General features: G+C 46.4%; 2 protein-coding genes across 2 annotated transcripts; one reads left to right on the top strand and one right to left on the bottom strand.

Annotated features, from left to right (window-relative positions):
• Positions 1 to 559: 559 nt before the first annotated feature.
• FKBP11 (FKBP prolyl isomerase 11) lies at positions 560 to 4,447 on the top strand. The gene is made up of 6 exons (XM_082421501.1): positions 560 to 814; positions 1,000 to 1,065; positions 1,434 to 1,521; positions 1,818 to 1,851; positions 2,203 to 2,273; positions 4,211 to 4,447. The coding sequence occupies exons 1-6, from the start codon at positions 680 to 682 to the stop codon at positions 4,426 to 4,428; spliced, it is 612 nt and encodes a 203-aa protein (XP_082277627.1). The 5' UTR covers positions 560 to 679; the 3' UTR covers positions 4,429 to 4,447.
• Positions 4,448 to 4,811: 364 nt separating this feature from the next.
• On the bottom strand, positions 4,812 to 12,605 carry DRC2 (dynein regulatory complex subunit 2). Its single transcript, XM_082421427.1, has 8 exons — positions 12,301 to 12,605; positions 11,575 to 11,742; positions 8,224 to 8,393; positions 7,678 to 7,816; positions 6,323 to 6,520; positions 5,901 to 6,119; positions 5,312 to 5,464; positions 4,812 to 5,214 (listed from the first exon to the last, which is right to left on the bottom strand). The coding sequence occupies exons 1-8, from the start codon at positions 12,430 to 12,432 to the stop codon at positions 4,897 to 4,899; spliced, it is 1,497 nt and encodes a 498-aa protein (XP_082277553.1). The 5' UTR covers positions 12,433 to 12,605; the 3' UTR covers positions 4,812 to 4,896.
• Positions 12,606 to 14,549: the final 1,944 nt, after the last annotated feature.

Genomic DNA, 14,549 nt, shown 5'->3' on the forward strand with positions numbered 1-14,549 from the left:
CAGGGATTCACCCCATCCTTACAGTGAAATAGCCTGTGCTCTTTTCAGTTACCTTAAGGACAGGGTGATGGGACAACACCCTTCCTCCTTTTGGGTATATGACCTCCAGAAAACCAAGCTGAAGGGCTGGATATGGGAGAGGGATACGACCTTTGGCAGCTGCTGGGTTGCGGTGGGCCAGCCAGACACTGCCAGGATAGGTGTGAGGACACATATATCTTTAAGAGGAAAGACCAGAGCGCAAACTGGCTGGCCTCAGGTAGCCCTGGGTTTGAATCCTGTCTCTGTCGCCACCTAGCTAGATGACCTTGAGCAACTTACTTAACCTGAACACCCAGTTCCTCATCTGTAAAATGGAAACAAGTATGCCTACCTTTCAAGGTGGTTTTGAGGATTACAGACAAGTGTCTGGAACACAATAGGTAATCGTAAATGGGTGCTATTACGTTACCCAGCCCCTCGCTATGGGACCGAAAGGCTAACGGACAGGTCAGAATCTCAGAGGGCAGGGAGAGCTCCCGCGGCCTCCTCCCTCCAGGAGGTGGGGACAAGGTGGAGGAAGGGCTGCAGGAGGAGGAGCTGGCGCGCGTCGCGACCCGCCCCGTCCCGTCCAGTCTGGCCTGGGCGCTGCCACCCACCAGCCTGTCCTGGGTGTCCCGTGCCCTGCCCCCATCCAGTCATGACCCTGCGCCCCCCGCTTCTCCCGCTCCGTCTGCTGCTGCTGCTGCTGCTGCTGCTCTGTGGGGCGGTGGGCCGGGCTGAGGCTGGCTTCGAAACCGAAAGTCCCGTCCGGACCCTCCAAGTAGAGACCCTGGTGAGGAGGAGATAGTCCCGGGCGGGCTCTGTGGAGGTCGGGCCTCGTGAGGGGAATGCCGGGGTCTCAAGGAACCTGGGAGCGGGGAGGAGAGGCAGTGCGGGGACTGAACTGGGGGTGCTGAGTCTAGGGGCAAGAACGGGATCTTTGGTGGAGCCTCCGTGACTCCTGTAGTGCGATCCTAGGTGGAGCCCCCGGAACCGTGTGCTGAGCCTGCTGCCTTTGGAGACACGCTTCACATACACTACTCGGTGAGGGGTCTGGGGGGCCGGGGCGGGGCCTGGGGGGGCGGCGCCCTGCAGCAACACGTCAGCTTTAGCTTGGACACGTGGCAAGCGGTTCGCGAGTCACTCTGGCTCTGGGGGTCCTGCAGCACGTGGCCGGGGGAGGGGCGCTCCTCTTCCCTACTCTTTTTACCTGCCTGCTTTTCCGCCAGTTCCTCCCGGGCCCTGAGAAGTGAAGGGTGGAGGGATCTCCGAGAAGCGCCAGCCCTTTCTGCCCCGAGGGGAATGCTAGGCAGCAGTCGTAAGGGGGTTGCCGACCGAGGCCCAGGTGTGTGCGCGCCCTGCTGGGAGGGAGAGGTACTAGGTGTGTGCTCTAGAAGCTCTTTCCCCCACAGGGCAGCTTGGTAGATGGACGCATCTTTGACACTTCTCTGACCAGAGATCCTCTGGTTATAGAACTTGGCCAAAAGCAGGTGATACCAGGTATGTGAGCCGTACCTTCCATTCCACTTCTTCCCAACCTAAGCCCTTGCTTAGCTTCTTCAACTCCTAAGCTACAGTGGAAATGCCCCCTGGAATAAGACCCCAGGGCTCTACCAGCCACCTCCTGAGGTTCAAACCCCGCTTCTAGTACTCCTCTTGCCCCATACCACATTGGAAGCCAGAGATTCCAGCAGTGGGGAGCTCAATTGAGGGTCCAAGGGGAGCCTTTGATCCTCCTCTCCTGGGATTTGGGGAATGTAGGTAGTTTCCTATTCAGTTGTGTCTTCTTCCTCAAGGTCTGGAGCAGAGCCTTCTAGACATGTGTGTGGGGTGAGTATCTGGGCAGGTGGGCTTGGGTACCCCCTCTGCATGGCTCTGCTATCCCTGCTCCTAGAGGAGGCAGGAGAATGGGCCTTGGCTTCACACTGGGCGGGTCAAGGTCACTGGGCACTGAGGCTTTGGATGAAGCCTCAGGCTTTCTGGCTGTGGATTTTGTTGGTGGAGTTGAGACATGTGGGGGGATGGACGCCTTGACTGGTCAACCTGTTTGGTGCTCAGGTGGGAAAGTTCATGTTTTGAGTGTGAATATCCAGAGGGTTTTGTTGGTGGGGCTTCAGATGGACTGAGGTGGCTGGCCTACCTGTTCCCACCTCTGGCTATGACTCACATTCCTTCCCTCAGAGAGAAGCGAAGGGTAATCATTCCTTCTCACTTGGCCTATGGAAAACGGGGATTTCCGCCATCTATCCCAGGTAATCTGACTAGGCCTCTCTCTGTGGCTATCAAAATACCCAGTCCCGGGGACTTCCCTGGCAATCCAGTGGTTAAGACTCTATGCTTCCAATGCAGGGGGCGCAGGTTGGATCCATGATTTGGGAACTAAGATCCCACATGCTGCACTGTGCAGCAAAAACAAACAAACAAACAAAAAAACCCAGTCTTTAAGAGCTACATACAAGGAGCTATGCACTTTGTCTGGAGCTTGAGAAGGTCTAAACCCAGTTTGCTGAAAGGTACAGGAGTGGCTGAGGCTTCCTTCTGCAGGGCCACCTTTTTCCTCCTCAGATCACCAGCAGGGACTAGGAACATATAACCTGTTAAAGCCACTGGCTTGTCCTCTGGCAGACAGCAACTTTTTAGGGAGGAGACACCTGCTTGAGCCACATGAGTCTGCTGCCTGTGCCACCTCTCCGAGAACTCTGGACTTCTTTCCTGCCCTTTTCCTACAACTCCAAACTGTTGTTTGTGCAGTTGGCATGGCTTCTTACCACATCTCCACCGTTCCTTTCAGCCTCCACCAGGAAAGAGATAGTAAAAATGATCACAGTCAAGTAATTCAAAACAAAATAAAACAAAAAACAACTTTTAAAATCCAAGCCTGGGACTTCCCTGGTGGTGCAGTGGTTAAGAATCCTCCCTCCAATGCAGGGGACTCGGGTTTGATCCCTGGTCAGGGAACTAGATCCCACATGCATGCTGCAACTAAGACCTGATGTAACCAAGGTAAATTAAATAAATAAAAATTAAAAATAAATAAGTTTAAAAAATAAAAAGGCCAAGCCTACCCCCTAACTTTAAAAGCCCTCACAGGTCACTGCTAATACCTATTTTTGAAGGCCTGAGACTGGACAGATTTCCCAAGATGCATACCTCTTGCTTTTGGTTATAAGAAATGTTCTATTAGCGAAAATGACTTGTACTTCAGAGTACTGGGATAAAAGTTCTTATCCGAGTTCCAGCTTAGACAGAGACCCATAGAGAGGGTCAGGGGACTAAAGAGAAATTCTTTTACCCAAAATTCTGTTACCTCCTCATTACCAGTGCTGCTTGTTTGCATTTCTCCCCCAACTCATTCCTGTCCATTCCTCCACTCCTTACTTCTTTTTTTTTTTTTAATTAATTTATTTATTTATTTATTTTTGGCTGTGTTGGGTCTTCGTTTCTGTGCAAGGGCTTTCTCTAGTTGTGGTGAGCGGGGGCCACTCTTCATCGCGGTGCGCGGGCCTCTCACTATCGCAGCCTCTCTTGTTGCGGAGCATAGGCTCCAGACGCGCAGGCTCAGTAGTTGTGGCTCATGGGCCCAGTTGCTCCGCTCCGCGGCATGTGGGATCTTCCCAGACCAGGGCTCGAACCCGTGTCCCCAGCATTGGCAGGCGGATTCTCAACCACTGCACCACCAGTGAAGCCCCACTCCTTACTTCTTAAACCACATCCTTCTTCCTCTCTAGCCCTTATGTTGAAACACCTATTTTTTTTTTAACAATCACATTGAGTGTGCTTATTGGTTGGTGAAATTTTAAAAAGTCTAGTTTAAATCCAATTAATTTCAGCCCTGCAAAGATTCTCTCCATATGGCTGTTTAGAAATGGAATACAGTTAGTACAGAGGTCTCTAACTTACAAATGGACTTTACAAGTAAAGTCTTTCACAGAAAGTTTTCCTGTCCTGGCAAAGACCTGTCAGTGAATACAAGCCACACTTGTATATTTGAGGTAAATGTGACTATCACTAGATAGCTCATAACCCTCCTCTGCTTCTGCCTTTGTAAGAGAACTCAGCCCCACATCTAAATCTTGCCAGCTTTACAGTTGGTGCTGTGGTTGTGGTCTGCCCTCCCCGCTTTCATTCAGATTTGAGTCCTGGGTCACATGCACAGGGATTCTAACCTTCACCTCCTCTCTGCCTCCAGCGGATGCAGAGCTGCATTTTGACGTGGAGCTCATTGCACTGATCCGAGCCAACTACTGGCAAAAGCTGGTGAAGGGCATTTTGCCTCTGGTAGGCATGGCCATGGTGCCAACCCTCCTGGGCCTCATTGGGTATCACCTATACAAAAAGGCCAGCAGACCTAAAGTCTCCAAAAAGAAGCTCAAGGAAGAGAAACGAAACAAGAGCAAAAAGAAATAAACAATAATTTTTAAAAATCTTTGCATTTTTCACCCGATACTTTCTGCTGCTACCTTTGTAAGTGGGAATAAGGTAAAGGGCTGGGGAGAAAGGGCATTCTTAGTTGGGTCTTGCCTGGCATGGGGGTGGTTGGAGGCTTTGGATCTCTTCTCCTGGCCCTCCTCTTCCTGTCCTAACTTACCCCAAGGACCATAGGATCTCTGGGTCCCGAACGTATGTGTTTTGGCTCCCATAGTGTCCTGACTCTGAGGAGCAATCCATCATTGAGAAGTAAGCCTCTGGGTAGTTGCCTAGCTATTCTCTTTACCCCCTAGGGCCGCTGTATTCCTAGTGTCCTCCAAGTAGACTGTTCTATCCAACATGGCAAAGATATAAGGAGCTCATAAACTCCATGGAGATTTTTAATAGCAAAGTCCTCAGGTCTCTCAAAACATTCTCTGGGGGTTGAAAAGAGATTTTCTCCTTGTATCACAGGATGTGGGAGATCACATGGGCTGCTTCAATGATGTTGTAAGTGGTTGGAGGTTTTTTGTCACCTGGCTGGGCTGTAGGCGTAGACGGGGGCTGGGGTAAGTTGCTGCGATGATTGATGATAAAGAGTGGGTTGAGCTGGCTCAGCACTTCATCACTCACTGAGATGCCATCCAAGTACTGCTTGAGCATCTCCCGCAGCTTCTCATTGATTTCTAACAACTGGGCACGTCTGTGTTGAAGGCTCAGTCGCTCCAGTTTCACTTTGTTGTACCTTTTCCAGAAATTCTCCATCCCTATGTAGTCCATTATCACCTGGGAATTGAATTAAAGGGAGAAGGTGTGTGGTAGGACCCGTTAGCAAGTGCAGCCCCAGCCTTGGGCGATAGCCTCCGGGCCCTAGGAGCCTTACCTTTCCAAGCTCCTCATTAAACTCCTCTGGGTCAATTTTCTCTATCTCCTCCTGCTCCTCGGGAGTCAATACCGACGAATAAAAAGGCAGCACTTTTTCTTCCTCTGTTTCAAATTTCCTACATATTTCAGCAAGTTTAAGGATCTTTTCACCCTATTGGAAGCAAGAAGAGACCTTTTATTAGGAAAGGGGGTGCGGAGGGCAAATAGTGGATTTGGTTCCCCTGCTTCAATCCAGGGGAGCTACTTATCCAAATGGGAGACAAAAGTAATAAATACATCCAACAGAGAGAGCTATGTGCCAAGCACTATTTCAAGTATTTTATATTCTTCTAAAATTCATTCATTATTAACTAATTTCACTTAAAATGTGAGAGGAGAGGGAATACAATACATGGAATTGTATACATGGAATACATGGAATACATGGAATACATGGAATACATGGAATACATGGAACACGGTAGGCATTCCAAGTGTGCACTCAGGCAGGAAGCAGGGGGAAGCCCTCTATGTCTCCCCAGCCCCTTTCGCTTCGCAGGGAGCCAGGTTCCTTGGTTTTGTTCTGGCTGCCCTCTCCCCTTTGTTACCTTGTCGACAATCTTCCTCAGGGCCTTGAGGGTGGCATTACTTTCCAGGGTGAGTTTGACTAAGTTCTCCTGTGATATTCCCCGGGCCTGAGTCCTTTGGGCCTTAAGTTTTCGCAGTTGTACAAGGACCAACTCTTTGTCATCACGAATGTTCTGGTTCTGTTCTTCACTCTCGCGGCCGTGCACCATGATCTTGCCTTTTAAAATAATTATGGAATCCTAGAGGAACAGGGTAGTTTAGAGGAAACACTTGACTAGGTGAGAGTCTTCAGTGAGCAGGTAAAAGGACTGTCTGGGGGACTGATAGCAGAGCATACCATCTTTCCCCAACCAGTGATGAGGCCCAGTAGAAACTGAGGAAAGAAGAACAGGGGATAGTGGAACAGGTAAAGCAGTGAGTCTTTCAGGTTGGCTGCACTAACCTGTAGTCTCTGTATTTTTTTCATCTGTGCTTCAATCTCTTTGGAGCTCTTCTCGTCCTTTACCTTTAGAGTCTCAAAGGCGATCTTTCGATCCTCTGTGGCATCAGTGTAATTCTTGAGTGCATCCTGGAACCTTCTCCACAGATCTTCTACTTTATGCTCCAGTTGCAGTCTTAGAAAGTGCTTCTCTTCTAAATTCTGGGAAGTGGCCCCAAAATAGCCAGTACTTGGAATTACCCTATTACACCCTTTCACTTCCACCAGCAACCTCCCCCTCTTGAACTGTTTGTAGCACAGCATGGTGCAGAGGTTGCCAGTGAAAATGCCTACAAACCAGGCAGATGATATAAATAAGCGCTGTGGGCTAGATGGGGCCTGTGGCGAACCAGAGAGGAAATGCTCCATTGGTGTGTGTGGGGGGGTGGGAGCACAGCTGCTCAGCTTCACATGAATGTCTCCATTTGGAATGTGGCCCAGTGTTACCAGATCTTTACATTTTTCAAGGGAAGCTGAAAATTTGGATTTTTATGTGAAATCTTCCAATTTTTAAATGTAGAAAGCTTATAAAAAATTTTAATGAAACATTATGAGGCAAAATAAAAACAAAGCGGGGGCTTCCCTGGTGGCGCAGTGGTTAAGACTCCACCTGCCAGCGCAGGGGACACGGGTTTGAGCCCTGGTACGGGAGGATCCCACATGCCGCGGAGCAACTAAGCCCGTGCGCCACAACTACTGAGCCTGCGCTCTAGAGCCCGCGAGCCACAACTACTGAAGCCCGCGCACCTAGAGCCCGTGCTCTGCAGCAAGAGAAGCCACAGCAATGAGAAGCCCGCGCACCATAACGAAGAGTAGCCCCCGCTCGGGGCAACTAGAGAAAGCCTGCGCACAGCAACGAAGACCCAACGCAGCCAAAAAAAAGAAGCAAAGCGCCCCACCCCCCAAACCCAGGTCTGCAGGCTGGCTAAGTCTGCAGCCTCCAGCGTGGTGGAAGCTCTTGGGGCCAAGGGACAGGAGAACTGAACTCTCCCCTTGGCTCTACCACAGACCAGCAGCATGACTTTGGCAGGTCATTTCACTTCTTTGGGCCTTAATTTCTTCATCTACAAATCACAGGGGTGAAGCCAGACGATCTCCTTGGTGTGCATTAGCTCTAAAATGCACTTCCTTGACATTTCAGAATGGTTCTCCCTCCCCACCAATTTTCACAAAATTACAAAAAGCAGTAGGGGTACCTACAGCGGCAGCAGGCATTTTATTGGCTATGTTGGTTAAAGGGATCTCTTCTAGCTCTACTAGCCTTGAGCGATTTTCTCTCACTTTCTCCCAGTTCCTGCCCATCTGCTCTCCCTCTGTACCTTGTTTTTGAGATCGTCCCACATGCTCTGGAACTCCAGCTTGCTTTCGTACTCAGAATCTATGCAGTTCTGCTCCATGGCCATGAAGACATCTTGTAGGTAGTGAATCTCTTTTTCATGTTGGTCAATAATTGTCTTCCTGTAGGAGATAAGATACTGTCCCTGCTCTGAGGCATAAAGCATAGGGATCAATAATGACAATGCAAAGCAGTATGTAATAAAACTATATGAATGGTACAAACTCTTAGGTACTGAAGAAGAACAGAGGGAAGGCGGGTTCTATTCTTTTCAGGGCCAGAAAGAATGAATAAGATGATTTTGATTTTTGAATAGGTAATACATTCATATGATACAAAAATCAAAAAGTACACAAGGTTGCAGTGAAAAGTCTCCTTCCCATCCCTGTCCCCCAGATAGGCAGGTGGGTAGGATTTTGACAGTTGAAAGTGGGTGGCTGATTACAGGCAGCATCTTGACATAGGCGCTGGATAGTCCCCTGGGCTCAACCCCCCCCCCCCCGCCATATCTCCTCTTAGGTCCCCATACCTTTCTGTCTCAAACTCCTTGGTTAGGGCCTCCAGCTCTACGTTGTAACTTTCCTCTAGGAGGCTGAGCCGGCATCTCTGCAGGGCCAAGAGCCGGTCGATGTTGTGCAAGTGGCTGCGCAGCGCGTGGGCGTACTGCTCCTCAGCTTCTGACAGGTCCTTCGCTAACGACTGGGTAGGAAACACAGAGTTACCATTTTGGCTGAATGGCATCTATGTGAGAAAATAAAAAATGTATTCAGCTAGCTAGTTCCTATTTTCCCTAGTCCCTAAAGCCAATTCTTTGGCTCTGGGAGCTCTGGCTCTGGCACTTTTGAATGTGAGAAGCCAGTGCTGGTGAAGGGACCATGTGGAAGCATTCATTCCAGTCAACAGCCCAGCTGAGCTCCCAGCGGATATTCAGAATCAACTGCCAGTCATCTTACACATCCAGCTCAGTCAAGCCTTCAGATGACTGCAGCCCCAAATGACATCTGACATCTGACTGAAAACCGTACGAGAGATGTCAGGCAAGAACCTCCCCAGTAAGCTAAGTCAACCTGCAGAACCACGAGAGAGAGTGAAATAAACCGTTGTCGTAAGTCGCTAATTTAGGGTGGTTTGTGATGTAGCAATAAATAACGAGAACACGTCCACTAGAAAAAAAAGGGACTGTGTGAGCATCAATATGGATAAGAACTGCAATGGATCAAAACATGTCAAATATGTTTGATTATGAGTTTATCAGGATACTTTAAAAAAAAAATCAGTTACCATTAGAGGATGCCAGACAACCGATTCTTTTTTTTTTTTTTTAATTGGTTTATAAAGGGAAGAGAAAGAGCATTTCTTATATAAACTATACCTCTGGGTAACTGAATGGTAAATGATAGTATCTCTTTATAGAAGTATTCAAACTAATAAATGAAAAAAGAATACTATTAGAAAATCAGCATTTTGCAACCCCCAATGAATTAATGGATAATCAACAGCTGCTAACATCACAAATGTGCCTCCTAATAGAAGAACACAACACCTGCAAGCTTCTAGATCAAATTACCAAGACACAGGAAATACCGAGGACAAAGTAACATGTTAAACTACAATACAGTATACTATGCAGTTGTTAAAAAAAAATGAGAAGCTCTTTATGGGCTAATGTTGAATAATCCCCAGGATATATTATTAAGTGAAAAAGGCAAGGGGCAGAACACTATGTAATACTACCATTTGTGTAAAAAAAAAAGGTTTACTCATGAAACTAAAATTATTGGGAGGGGCATTGGGTGGCTGAAAGGCACCAGTGGGAGGGAACTTTTCTCTATATAACTTTTTTATATAGAATTTGAATTTTGAATATTGTGAGTGAACTACCTATTCAAAAAAGTAAAACAAATTAAAGTGAATAAAGCGAAAAAACATTTACCAGATGCCCACATGATCCACTCACTGTAAACTACCACCTTGCTAGCTGTTACCTTATGTGTTTAGTATGAAAAAGATCTGAAATAGGTGCTAATAATGGAAGACTATTCACTCACTCAAGAAATGTTTACTAAACCTGCTATGTACCAGCACCGTGCTGGATGCCGAGCATTCAGAGATGAAAAGACATTCTCACTGCCCCCAGAGGAGCTTGAAGTTTTGCAGTAGGAAAAGTTATATAAGTAGAAAATTACCATAAATTCTGAAAAAACAAAAAACAAAAAGAAAAACCAGGTTTAAAGTTCAGATTAAATTCCGATTTTGTAAATTCTGAAAAGAAATTACAGCATGGAAAATGCTATGAGGTTGATGATTTCCCAGTGAAAATGGGATATAAAGGACTTAGTGCCTACATCTGACTAAGAGCACTGAGGAGGGCTTCATAGAAGAGATGTCATTTGTATCACTCTTGAAGGAGGAGTGAGAGTTTGCCAGGAAAACTGGGGAGATAGGGAATGGCATGTGCAAAGGCACAGTAAAGAAGGCTGGCTATGTGAAAGGTACAGGTAGAGGCCAGATCATGAAGGGCTTTGATGTTCCTTCCAAGGAGTTTCGATTTTTTTCTGTAGAAGAGGGGAGCCACTAAGGAGATTTACGCAGTGGAGTAACAGGATCAGATATTTGCTTTAGAAAGATAATCCTGGTGAGGACTTCCCTGGTGGCACAGTGGTTAGGAGTACGCCTGCCAGTGCAGGGGACACGGGTTTGAGCCCTGGTCTGGGAAGATCCCACATGCCGCGGAGCAACTAAGCCTGTGAGCCACAACTACTAAGCCTGCGCTCTAGAGCCTGTGAGCCACAACTGCTGAGCCCGTGTGCTACAACTACCAAAGCCCTCGCACTACAACTACCGAAGTCCTCGCACCCAGAGTCCATTCTCCGCAATGAAGAGTAGCCCCCGCTCGTTACAACTAGAGAAAGCCCGCGCACAGCAATGAAGACCCAACACAGCCCAAAATAAATAAATAAAATTAAATTTAAAAATTAAAAAAAGAGACTATTGCAATAGATAATGCTCGTCTCAACTACAGCAGGACAGTGGGGAAGAAGAGCAGGGTGTGACTTTGAAAAATATTTAAGCAGAAGATTTATACAAGACTTAGTAACAGAAGTTAGGAATGGAAGCAAAAGCTGGGATGATTCCCAGATTCCTGGGTTGGGTGATTTGGTGAATGGTACCAGCCACCCAAATAGAGAGTATGAGGAAGATCAGATGGTGGAGGACGGGAAATGGGGCTGGCTAGAGAAGGAGGAGCTCATGAGTTCAGTTTTGAGGACAGTGACACAGTCAGGAACAGATATCAAGGGATCCTGAATAAGGGATTTGGAACTCAAGAGAAAAAATCCCTTAGAAGAAAAGATGGTATGTACTCAACTCAAGAACCTCCCCAAAACATAAGATTGGCTGATTGAATTGCTTAGAGATCCAGAACTGCTCTTACCGATGGAGATCTACTCAACCTCATCCAGGGCCACTGAAGTTGAATCAAAGAGGCCAAACAGAATTTGGTTGAATAAAGCACTGGAGTGGGAATCAAGAAATCCGTGTGTAGTCACAGCTCTCTCACTGACTAGCTGTGTGACCTTGAGCAAACTGGTTCCTGCCTCTGGAACTGAGTCTCCTCACATTGAAATGAAGGTATAGGACTAAGTTCAAGTCATTGGGTGATGTCTACTGTGCCTTCCAACTCTAATATAGTACTGGTTTGGGGCAGTAGATGACCAAGGAGAATGGCTCCTCTAACAGAGGGAGAAGGATGACAGCTCAATATTCTAGTTTTCATTTCATGTGTCTTGGGAGGGCTTTAAGATCAATTACTTCACTAGGCCCATTCTATGAAGAGATCAAGACAGTCGTATTCAAGTGTTTCTTTGGGAAGAGAGCTTGCCTTGATGACACTGTCCTTGCAGTCCACCACTCGTTCAAATGTTTGGCTGAGGATCTCAATGTCCTTATGAAGCTCTCTGGTCTTGACTTCCCGAAGGACCGTCCTCCACTGTGTGTTAATCTTATTAAGGTTCAGAGCACTGTTGTGCTCCTCCTTGGCCAGCTTGTCCTGTGTGAAGGAACAAATAACCACCCCCTCCCAGAGGTCAGGGTTAAAAGCCCTGATACAGTACAACAAACAAGGTCACCCTTTTTCTTTTCTGAGGGACCAAAGCTCCTGATGGCTAACATTCAGGAGTTCCTGTTCTTGTTTTGGGAGGGTCTGAAGTAAGACAGGAGCAGCCCAATGGCATTTTAGGGAGGGCTAGGGTGAATTTCCTTCTGGGTGGAAGCATCAGAGCAGGATATTGTTTGTAATGACCCATCTCGAGGGAGAGTATCACAATTTCAGACAGCTCAGACAGCTGATAGCACCTACTGTCCCAGTTCTGGGGCTCAGGAGTGATTGTCAAGCTCTACACCACCTTCCTCCCTCCATGCTTCACAGAGAGCTACCCCTTCCCCCAGACAATATGGCCTGAAATCTAAGTATATCTGGGTGTTAAGATTTCCAGAGGAGCGGAGGCTAGCATGAAAATGAGGCTACCACAATGACAGGGTCAAGGCAACAGGACCAGTGCAGTGGGTGTGTGGGGTTGGGCAGAGAGTTAATGCAAAAATCCATCACCTTCAAGAACTGGCTCAGGAGCCTCTCTTTCTTCTTGGCCATCTCCTCCTCTGCCAGCAACTTCTGCTGAAACAGAAGCAGCTGCTCCTCATCGGACAGGGGCATCTTGGCCTTTTTCCCTTTCTTAGACATAGCTGGATGTGGGCGAGGATCCTCCGCCTGCCAAGGCCAGCGCTAGAGGGGGTAGGAGGAAAATGTCCCCAGAACGGTGACTTCTGGAACTGCCCCTGGAGGGTAGCTGGACCTTAGATCTCAGACCTCAGGCAAGAGATAGCCTGGGATAGCGGTGAAGCAAGGCTCCCAAACCAAAAGACGCATCTCCGTCTCCTAGCAACGGGGATCTCGCTAAGATGGCGCTGTAACGGCTAGGAGAAGAGGTCTTGGCTTGGAGCGCCCTCTGCCCGCTGGAGGACCGCAGTCAGTTTTTGAGAGAGGGTCTTTTACTTCTCAAAATCCCTAGCTTCCTAAATGACCATTTAAAAATCTTTTTTGGATTACTTTTCACATAATGACCATATTTTAAAATACAAGTAATAAAACATTTTGGAGATATACGGAGAAACAGGAACCCTCATACACTGGTGGTGGGAATGCAAAATGGTACAGCCACTTTGGAAAACAGTTCGGCAGTTTCTTAAAATGTTAAACATAAATTTACAGTGTGAACCAGCAATTTCACTTGCAGACATCAATCTAAGAGAAATGAGAGTGTATCCACATAAAGACTTGCACAGGAATGTTCTTAGCAGCATTACTCATAATAGCCCAATTGGAAACAACCAAAATGTCCCAAAACAAGCGAATGGTAGACAAAATATGCTCTTTCCACACAGTGGAATACTATTCAACAATAAAAAAGGAACAGACTATGCATGCATGCTACAATGTGGATAAACCGCAGAAACATGCTCAAAGAAGCCAGATACAAGAGGCCACATATTGTAAGTTTCCATTTATGTGAACTATCCAGAAAAGGCAAAGCTATAAAGATGCAAAGTAAACTACAAATTGCTTGGGAGGAGGGGGGGAGATTAACATTAAATGCACATGAGAGATCATATTGGGTTGATGAAAATGTTCTGAAACTGATTTATTTTGGACAACTTGATGAATTTGGGTTAAAAAAATCATTGCATTATATACTTGAAAAGGGCAAATTATGATATGCAAAATGTGCCTCAATAAAGTTGTTTTAAATGTGAGATATAATGCCTGTATCAGAGTCCTCCAGAGAAACAGAACCAATATTTTAAATATATAATGTATAATATTTAAAATATAAATATCAAATATAAATATTTACAACATAAAATATATATTTACATCCATCTGATGTTTCAGTCTGAATCCAAAGGCCAGAAAAGACCAATGTCCCAACTCAAGCAGTCAGGCAGGAGGAGTTCCCTCTTACTCAGCCCTTTTATTCTGTTCAGGCCTTCAGCTGATTGGATAAGACCCACCCACATAAGGGAGAGCAATCTGCTTTACTCAGTCTACTGATTAAAATGCTAATCTCATCAAGAAATACCCTCACAGACATACCCAGAATAATGTTTGACCAAATATCTGGACACGCTGTGGCTCAGTCAAGCTGGCACATAAAATTTACCATCACAAGTCCACCGCTCATCAATACACATCTTCTTAAACCATACCTAATCTCCAAATAAAGACAATAACAAGGTCATAGTACTTAAATATTATAAAATAAAGTCAATACATTTTATGTTACATGATAAGGAATAAGAGAGGGGAAAAACAAAGATATTTTATTTTTATACACACACAAACATATTCATAACAAGACAAGAAGGAAATATAACTATTACAGTCCTGTAATTACAGAAATTACATTTCTGTAACTGGTCATCTTGTTGTACTGGAAATTTATAACTGCCTTCTTCTACTATTCATTCTGCATTCTTTTTGCTTTCAGCAAGCACCTCAGCTGGTCATGGTTCTTTACCTGGTGGGGTGACCCAAACTCTCATTCCCGAAGGGTCTGGGCCATTAGTAGTCCTGCCTGGATTGCCACTATTGCTGGTACTGTAACCAAGTCTTCAAAAGGCCATTCCACCATTCTATCAAACCAGCTGCTTCAGGATGGCAGAAAACATGGTAAGACCAGTGAATTCCACGAGCATGGGCCCATTGCCACACTTCATTTGCTGAGAACTAATTTCCATGATCAGAAGCCATGCTCTGTGGAATACCACGATGGTGGATAAGGCATTCGTAAATCCACAGAT

This window comes from Balaenoptera physalus (assembly GCF_965194825.1).
Source record: "Balaenoptera physalus genome assembly, chromosome: 13".
NCBI classification, from domain to species: Eukaryota; Metazoa; Chordata; class Mammalia; order Artiodactyla; family Balaenopteridae; genus Balaenoptera; species Balaenoptera physalus.